The following is a 13,757-nucleotide window of genomic DNA, read 5'->3' on the forward strand; positions in this document are numbered from 1 at the left end:
ATGTAAAAATTGAAATTTCCGTATATGTATTTATGGAGTCACACACACACGCTGTCTCTGTACACGGTAGTGTGTGAGGAGCGTACAGCTCTATACGGTGTATGTATGGAAAATTTTAAATCTCTGTCTATTTTTTTATGGACTCACACACGCTGTCTCTGTATAGATTTGACCGTAATCAAGCAGCAGATATCGGATACTGTTTGACAAGTGGACAGCTCGATACGGTGTATGTATGGAAAAATGTTAAATCTCCGTCTAGTTTTTAACGAAGTCACACACACACGCTGTCTCTGTATAGATTTGACTGTGATCAAACAGCAGATATAGTATACTGTTTGACAAGCAGACAGCTCTATACAGTGTATGTAAAACTTTAAATTTCCGTATATGTATTTACGGAGTCACACACACACGCTGTCTCTATAGATTTGACCGCAATACAAACAGCAGATATACAATACTGTTTGATAAGCGGATAGCTGTATACGGTGTATGTATGGAAAAATGAAAATCTCCGTCTATCTTTTTACAGAGTCACACACAGATAGCATGTATTTGTCCATGATACCAGCCAGTACACGGTAGTGTGTGAGGAGCGTACACCTCTGTACGGTGTGTGAAAAAATGAACACTCACTAGCTGTGCAGACAAAAGGAATACAAGTTTTTTTGCTTTGAAAAAAGCAGTCTGCACAGCAGTGTGCACACAGCAGTGCAGCTATCAGGTAGCCTTATAAGGCAGCCTAATAACCACAGTGCTGCTGCACACAAAAGTGTGAAAAAAATGAACGCTCGGTAATTGTGCAGACAAAAGGAATAAAATTATTTTTGCTTTGAAAAAAACAGTCTGCACAGCAGTGTGCAAACAGAAATGCAGCTATCAGGGTAGCCTTATAAGGAATCCTACTAACCACCAGAGCTGCTGCACACAAAAATATCCTCCCCTGTCACTGCACACTAAGTGTTGTGTTGTACAGTGAAAATCGCTATCAGCAGAAGCACAGTTTCTTTTTCCTGCCTAAACACTCTCCCTATTGAGAACGAGCAGCAACAACCTCTCCCTATGCTAAGATCGGCAGAGGTAAGATGGCGGTCGGCGTTCAAGGCTTTTATAGCCACTGTGACGCCACACAAAGCCAGCCAATCACTGCAATGCCCTTCTCTAAGATGGTGGTGGCTGCTCCCCATGTCATCGCGTTGCCCACAGTGTGCGTCCTTGATTATTGGCTGAGAAAAGGTGCTGGAAGCATTATGGGAAACGCGACTTTGGCACTCGAGTCGGCGACCTCATGGCCGACCTCTCGCTATGGTCAGGTTTCGATCAGTGAATTTGACCGACCTGTTTCGCTCAACTCTACTGTTTAGTAATGGATATGGAATTGGTGTGCTCAGAGATGATACCAAAAGCCGTCTGGCATGGCGCAAGAGGTAAAAAAAAAAGCCATAGAGCGCGCAAGGAAAAAATTAAACACGCGAATGGAAAAATTTGTGAGGGAAAAATGCAGTATTGTGGTTCGTCACCACCAGCTGGAAGGAGAAAACACAGCATTATTAAGACCAGACTGAATTCACCTTACGGACATTGGCCTCGATATATTTTTGTCCGGCTTGCAGGACGGAGTCGAACGGGCCCTAATGTTGATGGGTGGGGATCGGAGTCCTGTGTAGGTCATACACAGGATCGTCGGTGGTGGAAGAAATGGAGGAGAGCAAAGGTTCTTAACCGCTCATTGGCCAACTCGCCTGTCAATCGTGGACAGGACCTCGGCATTGAGGCGCCCATTGTGAAATGTAATTGCCATTCTCTGCTTATGTAATTAATAAACTGTGACCGACCTGTTTTAGCCCATATAGGCCTGGCTGTGTTGTCATTATGGGATTGGTGGGAGGGGGGAAGGCACTGTTTAGACACATGGGTCTCCACAGTCTGGCAGGCACGGTACTGCGGAGTCCATATGACTAAAGCTAATAAAATACTGATCAGTGCCCAATTCCCTCCTCGGACCACTCCCCTGGGTGATGCATGAATTGGGATACCCAGCTGTCCAATGGTTGTTAAAGGGAATGGGACCTACAGCCACACCTACAGGGGTTAAATCTAGGTGCCCGGGTCAGTAACTTCCTTTTTCCTCCGGCGGACACCTGGAAGCTTTTTGTCCCACCCTCTCTCCCTTATCGATGTCAACGGGGTTTAAATTGCCATACTAATTGGCGGATATAAATATGTGTGTATATATAAAAAAATATATAAAAATGACAAAAATCTTGGCACTCAATGTGTGAAATATTCAGATACTTTTTATTTCGTGCATCGACAGAAAGGGTTAAATTTTTTCAGTCCACCATAGGACCTTCATCAAAACAATCTTGCTTACTGAAATATACATACAAAAGGAGAACAAAAACAAAATGTTAATTGCTGTCTGCATCATCACAGAAATGCATACTAACAAAAGACATGACAAAATATATGTTCCAACTTCCTCAACAAACTTCCAAGAAGAAAGTGATGGCTAGTGGAGGTCCTATCCAAGGGTGCTTTACTGAGCCTGGCTGTGTTGTCATTACGGGATTGGTGAGAGGGGGGGAAGGCACTGTTTAAGACACACGGGTCTCCGCAGTCTTCTCTTCTGAGCTTTCCACTGTGCCTAAAAAGTAGTTACTCATTAAATGTAGGGAATTGGCACACTCAGGAGAAATTGGACAGCAAACTGCTGTCCATTTTTTCCTATTAGCCCTTTAAAATTTAAAAACTCAGGGCTAAAAAACATTTTGGTGGTAAAAATGTAATTCTTCACTGCTCAATGCTATAAAATTATGTGACACACCAATGGTGTTAATATGCTCACTGCACCCCTAGATTAATTAATTGAGGGGTGTAGTTTGTAAAATGGGTTCACTTGTGGCTTGTACTGTTTAGGCACATCAGGATCTCCGGAAAATTAACATAATGTCCACTATCCCAGCTAACTTTTGCACTCCAAAACTCAAATGGTGCTCTTTTGCTCTTTCTAAGCCATGCTGAGAAATTGCATAACAAATTGAATAGTTTATTTTCTCCTGTTACCCTTGCAAATGTGAAATTTTTTTTGACTAAAGCAACATTTTTGTGGGAAAAATGTGATTTCTTCATGGCTCAATGTTATAAAATTCTCTTAGGCACCTTTGGGATCAAGGTGCTCACCACACCTCTAGATAAGTTCCTTGACGGGTGTAGTTTCCAAAATGGGGTAATTGTGGAGGATGTCCACTGTTTAGGCACATCAGGGATCCTGCAAATGCAGCAAGGCATCTGTTATTGATTCTAGCTAATTTTGCACTCAAAGTCGAATGGTTCTTTGATATATGGATATGTCATAGGTCATGTCCTGGCATTTGATGTAGGCTACGGCGCTGAGCCCACATCCTCCCCGGCATATGACAGCTGATTTGATCAGCTGTCATGTGCCCCTAACAGCAGTGGGTGAAATCACGATCCACCCACAGCTGTTAGGATGTTAAATGCCGCTGTCAATCTGTTACCAAAAGTGTGTCACAAACCCCGCCTATTGGCGCCTCTGTCACATGCGATCAATCGCAGCTTCAAGTCTCCTAAAGAGACTATTGAAGCAAGTAAAAAGTAAAAAAAAAAAAGTTTAAAAAAATAAACATAAAAGTTCAAATCACCTTTTTTTGCCCCATTCAAAATAAAACAGTTAAAAAACCTCAAAAATACACATATTTGGTATTGCTGTGTTCAGAAACAACTGATCTGTCAAAATATAAAGTAAATTTTAGGCATGGAGTGCATATTCATTACCTTAATGAGCAGAGCCACGTGATCGCAGGAAGAGCTGCTGGCGCCGGAACCAACAAGAGCCAGCGAGGGTGCGCAGGCAGGATAGGCACCGGGGGAGCCATGCATATCAGGACAGGTACTGTGGGAGCCATGCATAAAATGACAGGGACTGGGGGGAGCCATGCATTCAATGACAGGGATGGAGGAGCCATGCATACAATGACAAGGACGGGGGAGCCATGCATAAAATGACAGGGACAGGGATAGAGGAGCCATGCATACAATGACAGGGATGGGGGAGTCATGCATACCAGGACAGGGATGAAGGGACAATGCATACCCGGCTTATACTCGAGTCAATAAGCGTATCCAGCTTTCAGTGGCAAAATTAGGTGCCTCAGCTTATACTCGGGTCGGCTTATAATCGAGTATATACAGTATTTTGAATTGACCATGCAGAATGTCTGGGAATCTTCCAAGTTGAAAACGGAGATATTGGCAAGCACAGGGGTCTCTATGTCTGTCAGAACCCAAAGGGTTCATCACTGGGCGTATCGTGTTGACAAACCCCCCCTGCTCAAAAATGTTTGCATTTGGTCCAGAAAAGGTTGCAGCAGGAGTCCTCCACTCGAGCCCAGATGGTCGAGCGGGTCGTCATGGACAGATTTGTTCACTCCCTCCCCAGGCCGGTGCAGACCTGGGTTGCCTAAGGAGACTCCCGGAATGCGGATGACCTGGTAGGCATCGTAGAAAGGAACCAGGTGGTCAAGAGGTCCCTGAGGAAGCCAAGAGTGGTACATTTCCATACTGGGATACTCAGCGGGAGCCCGAGTTCCAAAAGAGAGGTAACAGCCACTACTGGGGGAGTCCAAGGAGCCACTGAGAAGCCACCAATGGCTGCTGCTAAAGACCTGATCTGCTGGCGGTATTATGGTCCAGGACACATAGCGGCCTGTTGTCCTATGTCTTCCGAGCAGATGGATTGCAGCCTAGGCGGGTGCCATGGACCTGGTAGGGCCTTTAGTTAAGTCTGCACGAGGGCACCAATATATTCTAGTGGTCATGGACTATGTGACTCGGTACCCTGAAGCAGTACCCCTAAGGAACTCTTTGGCTAAGAGTATTGCCCGGGAGCTTGTCCATATTTTTGCTAGGACAGGCCTGCTGAAGGAGATTTTGACAGACCAGAGAACCCACTTCATGAGCAAGGTAATGAATGAACTGTGTAGGGTCCTCCAGATTGCCCAGCTGCGAACCTCAGTGTGCCATCGACAGACCGACGGCCTATTAGAACGCTTCAATAAAACCTTGAAAGCCATGCTCAAAAAGATCAATGAGAAGGACATTCGAGACTGGGACTACCTGCTTCTGTTTTTGCTCTTTTCCTTCAGGGAAGCGCCTCAGGCCTCTACTGGCTTCTCGTCATTCAAGCTCCTGTATGGTTCACATCCGCGAGGGGTCCTGGACATCGCCATGGTAACATGGGAAGCGGAGGTCACACCACACCAGCGTCATAGAGCATGTTGCCCAGCTGTGGGAGAGAATGGCAAAAGTGATGCTTATCGTGAAAGAGCATCTTCTCCAGGCACAGGTGAGATATTATAACCGATCAGCGAGGCTGAGGAGGTTCCAGCCCGGGGACTGCGTGCTAGTGCATATCCTAGTGCTTATAGTGGAAAAACTGAGCAAAGTTAATTACAAAGTACACCAGCCGGGACGAAGGAAGCCACACCAGGTCTATCACGTGAACTTGCTAAAGCCCTGGCGAGACCGAGAACCGCTGGACACCCCTTGCCGGGGAGCCAGTGCCAAAGCCACCATGGATGATGTGACCATTGCAGAGACCCTGACGCTGGCCCAGAGGCAACAGTGTCGGGAGCTGTTGCAGTAGAACCGTAACCTATTCTCAGAGTTGCCAGGGAAAACGCAGGTGGTCGAACATGACGTGTTGACGGAACCGCATGTAAGGGTGAACCTCAAACTCTATAGAATTCCAGAAGCATGGAGAGAGGTGATATCCAATGAGGTGAAGAGGATGTTAGACCTCTGCGTGATAGAGAAGTCGAAAAGTGGATGGTCAAGTCCCAATGTCCTAGTTCCGAAGTCTGACGGTGAGTGACGGGTTTGCAATGACTACCGCAAGCTGAATGAAGTCTCTAGTTTTGACGCTTATCCGATGCTTCATGTGGATGAATTCATTGAGAGACTTGGACCCACGAAATACATTATAACCCTAGACCTGATGAAGGGCTATTGGCAGATCCCCATGTCCCAGAGTGCCAAGGAGAAGACAGCCTTCTCAACACCTGATGGGTGCTTTCAATACACCAGGATGCCCTACGGTCTGCAGGGCGCCCCTGCCACCTTCCAGAGGGCGATGGATCAGATCCTGGCTCCGCATAAGAAGTATGCCACTGGTACCTTCATGACATACTGGTCTTTAGCCCTGACTGGGCTAATCATCTGCCAAAGGTACAGTTGGTTCTGGATGCTTTAAGAAGTGTGGGGTTCACAATAAACCCAAAGAAGTGTGCCATAGGGAAGGAAGAGACCAAGTACCTGGGCTATGTCGTCGGAAGGGGCAAAACTGCAGATAAATAAGATCGAGGCGATTCAGAAGTGGCCGCAACCTCTTACAAAGAAGCAAGTAAGGGCGTTTCTTTGAATTGTGGGCTATTACCGACGGTTCATCCCAAGTTTTGCTATAATTGACGCACCATTGATGGATCTTCTTAAAGGTACCAAGTCGACCATAGTGAAATGGATTATTGACATAGAGATGGCATTCCAGGAGCTGAAGCAGACTTTGTGTAAACATCCGGTGCTGGTCACACCAGATTTCAGTAAGGAGTTTGTGATCTAGACAGATGCCTCAGAAGTTGGATTAGGAGCCGTGCTCTCTCAGCAGATAAATGGGGAAGAGCATCCCATCCTGTATCTGAGCTGGAAGCTCGCGACATGCAAGAAAAATTACTCCATTGTGGAGAAGTAATGTTTTGCTATGAAACGGGCAGTGGATACATTGAGGTGTTATCTACTAGGCCGGAGGTTCAAACTTGTGTCCAATCATGCCCCTCTGAGATGGTTAAGGAGAAACAGGGTAAGAATGCCCAGGTGACGAGATGGTTCTTAGGCCTCCTGGCTTTTAGGTTCCACTTAGAACATTTGCCCGGGAAGCTACACGTGGTCAGAGAGCAGCGGTTCCCATGCTGTCAAAAAACAGTGAAAGAGCTCAGCCATGATCGGAGGTATAAAGCTTACCACCGGTCACTGGTGTTAGCTGATGGAACTACTGATCCCATGATCTGACACCTGCTGCCGCTAATTACAGTGAGAGCAGGAGCACGGCATATAGGAGTATTTATTAGCCGCTCCTGCGCTGTAAATAAATAATTTTTTAAAAAACGGCATGGGTTCCCCTGTATTTTCGCTAACCAGCCAGATAAAACTCACAGCTTGGGGCTGCAACCCAAGCAAGGCTAGTTATCAAGAATAGAGGGGTCCTCACACTGTTTTTTTAATTATTTAAAAAAACGGTGTGGGGTCCCCCTATTTTTGACAGTTGGGGACTGGTATTCTCAGGCTGGTAAGGGGCCATGGATATTGGCCCCTCAGCCTAAAAATAGCAGCCCGCAGCTGCCCAGAAAAGGCACATCTATTAGATGCGCCAATTCTGACACTTTGCCCGGCTCTTCCCACTTGTCCTGTAGCGGTGGCAAGTGGGGTTCATATTTGTGGGTTGATGTCACCTTAGTATTGTCAGGTGACATCAAGCCCACGGCTTAGTAATGGAGAGGAGTCTATAAGACACCTATCCATTACTAATCCTATAGTTGTATGGTAAATAAAGACAGCAAGAATAAAGACCTTTATTTGAAATAAGACTAAACACTGTTTTCCATTTTTATTTAAACGCCTAATTCCAGCGAAGCCCCCAATCTCCTGTAATAAAACTAAAGTAAAAAAAACATCAATATACCAAACCTCCAAACAAGCGGTGCAATAACCACCATAATACCAGAATATCCAAAAATATTAAACAAGTCTTTAATGTAATAGTATCAAAATATAAAATTCACATAGATGAATAGTACAGCATGTAACACGAAGCAAATAGTTGTTAACACATGAGCCGGGAAAAAACGGATAAAAAAGCAATCCTGCATCCAGACATGGACATAAATGGGCTAAGAAACAAGATATTTGATATTTATGATCCTTTTTTTGCTAGTCATTGCACTGGCAATTTTTCTGTGTCAGTCCACACTGCTTGAATTCTATTCTCATTGTGTGTTTTAAGTCATATGGTATATTATGTATTTTTCTCGTGGAGTCACATGACTTTATCTACATAGAAACCTGTTGCTGAGAATATTCCATTTATACCAGTGATATTATATGTTTATTATTTCTTTGTCAGGATTCAGTGGCGTCCTCTTTACAAGACATTCCGCTGTTCTAATTATGGTTTTATGTATTTTTTCTAATAAAGATATACTGATTTTTATTTAATGGATCTCTTCATTACTAGGGTTGCATACCTTGAGCCAGAGCAGGTTTTGTGTCAAGTGATGTATTGTCACGAGGTAGTAAGGTGGCATGGACACCTGTAAGGTTTAGGCTTACAGTTATGTTGGCGCCATATAGGTCACAGTGTAGAATGACGGCCACATGACTATCAAAAACCTCATTACAGCAGTAATATACACTGCACACTGATGAATTATCGTGGAGATGATGGCAATGGTTGTCGTCTCACATAAATGAAAATAGTTATCTTTATTAAATTCAGAAAACTATCACACAACTTTAACATTTGTACAGTTGGTTACACAACTATATACTCCATCATGATGGTTTAAATCCAGGGCAAAAATGACCTAATGGAATTGCCATTTTTGTTTCCTATTAGTATGTAAAGAGAAAAAATATTGCGGTAGTAGGTGAAAAGTTTGGAGCAATTCATCTCTCTTACCCTATTTCAATCAGCAGCTAATTTTAGTCTTGTTCTTTTGCAGATGGTTGCAGTAATATGCCGTATCTAGCGCTTACAATTGAATTCATGGATTGCCATTTAGTAGAGGTCTAATTGCTAAGATCCCTATTGGCACTCAGACTGCAGGGACTCCCATCAATTCACTAGGCCCATTCACAGTTTCTACCTGCACATCACTACACCTATTCACCTACAGTGAAATAAAATGCAATACAGCCCCATTAATAATGTCTAGACATATAAATATGCAGACGTTTATCATGGTTTGTAAACCTGTGCGAGACTATTACATTTTGGACACGGTGAATGAACCTACACTCTCATAATCTCAGCCGGCCGAGCATCATGAGAAATAATGTTCTGCCGGAATCAGAGTGCTCCATTTAAAGGAGATATCCGGGACTTTAAAAAAAAAAAGGCATGCAGCTGCTAACAGAGACAACTACCTGCCTGTTGTACCCGGTGCCCGTCATTGACTGCTCCTGCCAGAGATTTGGCTATTCCCTGTTAGCACAGCAGTTTCTCTTCCTGTTAACAGGGAGGGACTGCTGGTGTTATGCAGTTGTCTCTGCTACCTAATTGGGGAAGTCGGATGTCAATCAGCATGACGCTAGTAGTCTGGCCCTGTCAACAGGAAGAGAAACTGCTGCTTTGTTGACAGGGAGTAGCTGAATCTCTGGCAGGAGTGGTTAATGACCAGCACCGGATACAACCGGCAGGTAGTTGTCTCTGTTAGCAACTACCGTACATGCCTTTTTTTTTTTTTAACACCCGGATATCCCCTTTAAGGGCTTATTCAGACGTCTAATTATTTAGTGCAAGTCCTATTTGTGTTTTTTTACTGATAGTAGACTATAATAGACATTTGTTCTAGGTGTTACACTTGGTTGTGTTTTTTTGCGAACCCACGTGGTCTGCAACAAAACCCAGAGACATGCCCAATTTTGATCTGAGCCACGGATCAGACTAAGTACTGCAAATCTATGGGTCTGTAAAAAAAAAAAAATCAGACAGGGCTCAGAAGCCATCTTCATTATATCCTACTGCTGTGCGATTTTCATCTTGGGAAACCTTCTTGTACGCAAAAAAAAAAAAAACGGATTAATTTCTGATGGTTAAAACTAACTCATGGTTAGAAGACTTAAGAAAATCTGATTACTGAGTAAAGTTAGTTTTTTGCCTAAAAGAAAAAACACTGACGTGCAAACAAGCCCTTATTTTTCCCCTCAAATTTACGGTAGATTGATAATCAACACATCACAAATAGTACACATTAAATATTCCTATATAGCACCTATTATGTATCATAATTTTGCTGTCTATATTACCCATCTCATGCTTGTATACATGTCTGCAGGACCTGCCATAGATTTATAGTAGGTACAGGTCCCACTAATGGAACCCACATCTATCTTGAGAATATGGCTTTGGTGCATGTCACATTCAGTGGACTAGCGGTTGAAATTCCCATTCATTTAGATGGAAATTCTAACTACCTCTCCACTTGTGCCCCAATTGTGAGATAGATGTGTGATCTACCTCTATTACACATTAATGTTTATCCTTTAGATATGCCAATAATGTATAAGATGGGAATATCTTTTTTAAAAAGAACTAATCAAACAATATATACAGCTACAGAGTCCTATCTAGTAACTGTAGTGCAGTGGTCTACAATCTATGGCCCTCCAGCTGGTGTAAAATGGCTACTCCCTACATGGCCAGAATGCTGGAGAACAACAGATTGGAGACCATAGAGACCGTCATAGTAATGATTAGTGATGAGCAAGTATACTCATTGCTCGGGTTTCCTATGAGTATTTGGGCGTACTCTGAGATTTAGTTTGTGTTGACGCAGCTGCATGATTTGCGGCTCCTAGACAACCTGAATATAAGTAGGGATTGCCTGTTTGTTAGGGAATCCCCACATGTATTCAAGCTGTCTAGCGGCCACAAATCATGCAGCTACAGCGACACAAACTAAATCTCCGAGCACATCCAAATACTCGTAGGACACCCGAGCATCCTCGGAAAAACCCGAGCAACAAGTACTGTATACTCGCTCATCACTAGTAGTGATCTGTCTGCTGGTAATATACCTTCATACTTTATTGATACTAAAGTGCTAAAATTGTGACCAGAAGAAATGACAGTAGCAAGGTGAGTATTCGTCCTTACTGACCATTTATGAATATGAAAACAATTTCTCTCTACTACAGCTCCCATGTAATATGAATAAAACGACCATTAGTTCTAATTGCTAATCACAAACTGCATGATCTCTTGAGAGAGTTACACATGGCCTAGCCATAAACTGACAAGTTCTGAAGACATGAAGAAAGAAATTGTTTAGCAATATTAGGGAAAGCCTGCACGGCACACCCTGATTCAGAGGTTCCAGTAGCATTGATCACGAAGCAAGTCTTCTGAGGGCCTGTGGAGTAATAGATGCACATAAGTCAATAATGCGTCCGCTTCAAAGCAAGCACAGGAAAATCATCTGACACTTTACTAGGATATTATAAAATACTGGTGTATATGCAGTGTGCTTCATTTATCTATATACCTGGCTGCCAGTTTTGTAGGAGCTCATTTTTCAAATAGAACCTTTATAAGAATTTGGAACTTACTGTATCTCTATCTGTCATTGTACATACAGAAAATAGAACAAAAATGGTATTTGCACTATTCCAATAAGAGAACATACATCGGCCCAATACATCAAGAACAGCAATGACAGTCTTGATGAGGAGATGGGCTGGAGTCAGACGCTCCCGATTAATGAAGAGGCATGAATCAGGAGTTCTGGATGAGTAGTGTACACCTCTGTGTCCCATGCCACAAATCCTACTGCAGTCCCTGCTGGTGCTGGAGTAGGATTTCTGGTGCAGCGAACACCACCACTAATGAATTTGACGAATAGTGGTCACCACCAAGTGGTCTGCCCTCTTTCTCTGAGTTTTGCGAAAATGGCGTAAGAACGGCAAAAGTTGTATAATTTTATCGCAGTGCCAAAAATATGAGACTTTTTAAAGCTTTTTTGCGCCAGAATACTGATGTAAAAGCTTTGATGAACTGATCCCTTTATATCATCATTAACAGACCCTGTACCTATGCATGCAAGGCATAACTGTACATATTTGTACATGAGATTCTTTCTTACCTCCTCTTGGGCATCCAGTTCCCCATTTGGTGGCTCAATATCTGTGTATTCCAAGGGTTCTTTCGATTCTTGCATTAATGAGATCTTAAGAAGAAAGAAATAATTTGTGCCAGATTAGGAATTTTGTATAAATAATTTAATTGATTTTCTACATTAAGTAGATCTTTTCTATTAAACTTTATTCTTTAATAATAGGGAGGCACTTTGGTTAGCTCAGCTCATTGGTTAGCACTGTACCCTTGCACCGCTGGGGTCCTGGCTTCAAATCCCAACCAATACATCTGCAAGGAGTCTGAATGTTCTTTCCATGTTTCCTCCCACACTCTAAAAACATACTGATAAGGAATTTACATTGTGAGCCCCAATGGGGACAGTGATGATAATAACGCAAAGAGCTGTGGAAATTAATGGTCCTATATAAGCGAGTAAAATAAATAATTTGTTCTGGAATGTTGCTTTAGTAAATCAAAGAGATTAAATCCAGTGAGGACATTTCTGAACTGTTTTTGTCCCAACTGGATAACCCATGTCCATATATCCTATTTGGGCATGTTGGCATCATAGATGGGGACCTGCTGTACATGGAAATGTGTTACAGCGTGTAAATTCCCCTGACAATGACAGCTCATAACCAAGGACTTATAGAAGACAGATCCATAGTGATCAACTGTTTTCTAGTGTGTCTGCATAGTGAAAGGGGGTTATCCAGTTACGTCAACACCACTAATGGGACTGTAGTCTTAAGATATAGCTGTAGCATGTGTAAAATTTAAAATATGGACAAACTTTGTATTAATTTATTTGAAAATTACTTTAATTATTAATTCTATAGTGTAAACTGTTCCACATTACCTTATTCATTAGTGAGCTTAGTGACACGCTTCAAGGGGTTATTCGGGACCTTAAAATTGATTATCTATAGGTGGGATTGATCATCAATATGAGATTAGTGGGGGTCTAATATCAAGCACCAAACACATCTGCTAAAATCCCATGCGAGAGCAGTTTTCACCTTATTTGTAGGAGTCCAGGATGTTGGACCCCATCAATATTATGTCATCAATTGTAAAGTCCCGAACAATCCCTTCAAACAGTAATGTGGATAATCTAAACGTATTCTCTGCATTAGATAATCCATAGTCCCATGACAATAAGACAGAAATGTTTCCATCAGTGATATGCTGCTATCTGTGGGGAAACTGACAATAAGTGCTTAATTTCCTTGTAGCGCCACCACAGGGTAAATGAAGCATTGCACCATGTCAATTCAGATGAAAAGTTTATTTGTGTAATGCAGGACAGGTCCTCTAAAATGAGAGACACTTTTTGTTATATCACACCACTCTGACTAAGTGATGAGGATCCAGAACAAATGACTCCATAGGATTAACTAACAATGCCCTAATAGGAGGAATAGGGCTAAGTGACAGCACATGTGAAAAAGACTTGGGTATGCTAATAGATCACAGACTGAATATGAGTCAACAGTGTGATGCAGCAGCAAAAAAGGCAAATGCAATTCTAGGATGTATTAACAGAAGCATACAGTCTAGATCACGTGAAGTCATTATTTCCCTCTACTCCTCTTTGGTCAGACCTCATCTGGAATATTGTGTCCAGTTTTGGGCACCACATTTTAAAAAAGACATCAACAAACTGGAGCAAGTTCAGAAAAGAGCGACCAGAATGGTGACCGGTCTGCAAACCCTGTCTTATGAGGAAAGGTTGCAGGATTTGGGAATGTTTAGTTTGCAAAAGAGAAGACTGAGAGGATACTTAATAGCTGTCTACAAATATCTAAAGGGCTGTCACATTGTA

General features: G+C 42.7%; 1 protein-coding gene across 1 annotated transcript in view; it reads right to left on the reverse strand.

Moving 5' to 3' along the window:
* Window positions 1–10,937: 10,937 nt before the first annotated feature.
* LOC141087760 (pendrin-like) overlaps window positions 10,938–13,757 on the reverse strand; it is a 63,036-nt gene continuing 60,216 nt past the window's right edge. The window contains exons 20-21 of the mRNA XM_073573557.1: window positions 11,940–12,023; window positions 10,938–11,210 (exon numbers count right to left, since the gene is read on the reverse strand). Of these exons, the coding sequence (XP_073429658.1) occupies window positions 11,187–11,210; window positions 11,940–12,023 (108 nt within the window). The 3' untranslated portion in view covers window positions 10,938–11,186. The remainder of the gene's footprint in view (window positions 11,211–11,939; window positions 12,024–13,757) is intronic.

The sequence above is a fragment of the Dendrobates tinctorius genome, unplaced genomic scaffold (assembly GCF_039654945.1).
Source record: "Dendrobates tinctorius isolate UK_male_01 unplaced genomic scaffold, ASM3965494v1 ptg000035l, whole genome shotgun sequence".
NCBI lineage: Eukaryota > Metazoa > Chordata > Amphibia > Anura > Dendrobatidae > Dendrobates > Dendrobates tinctorius.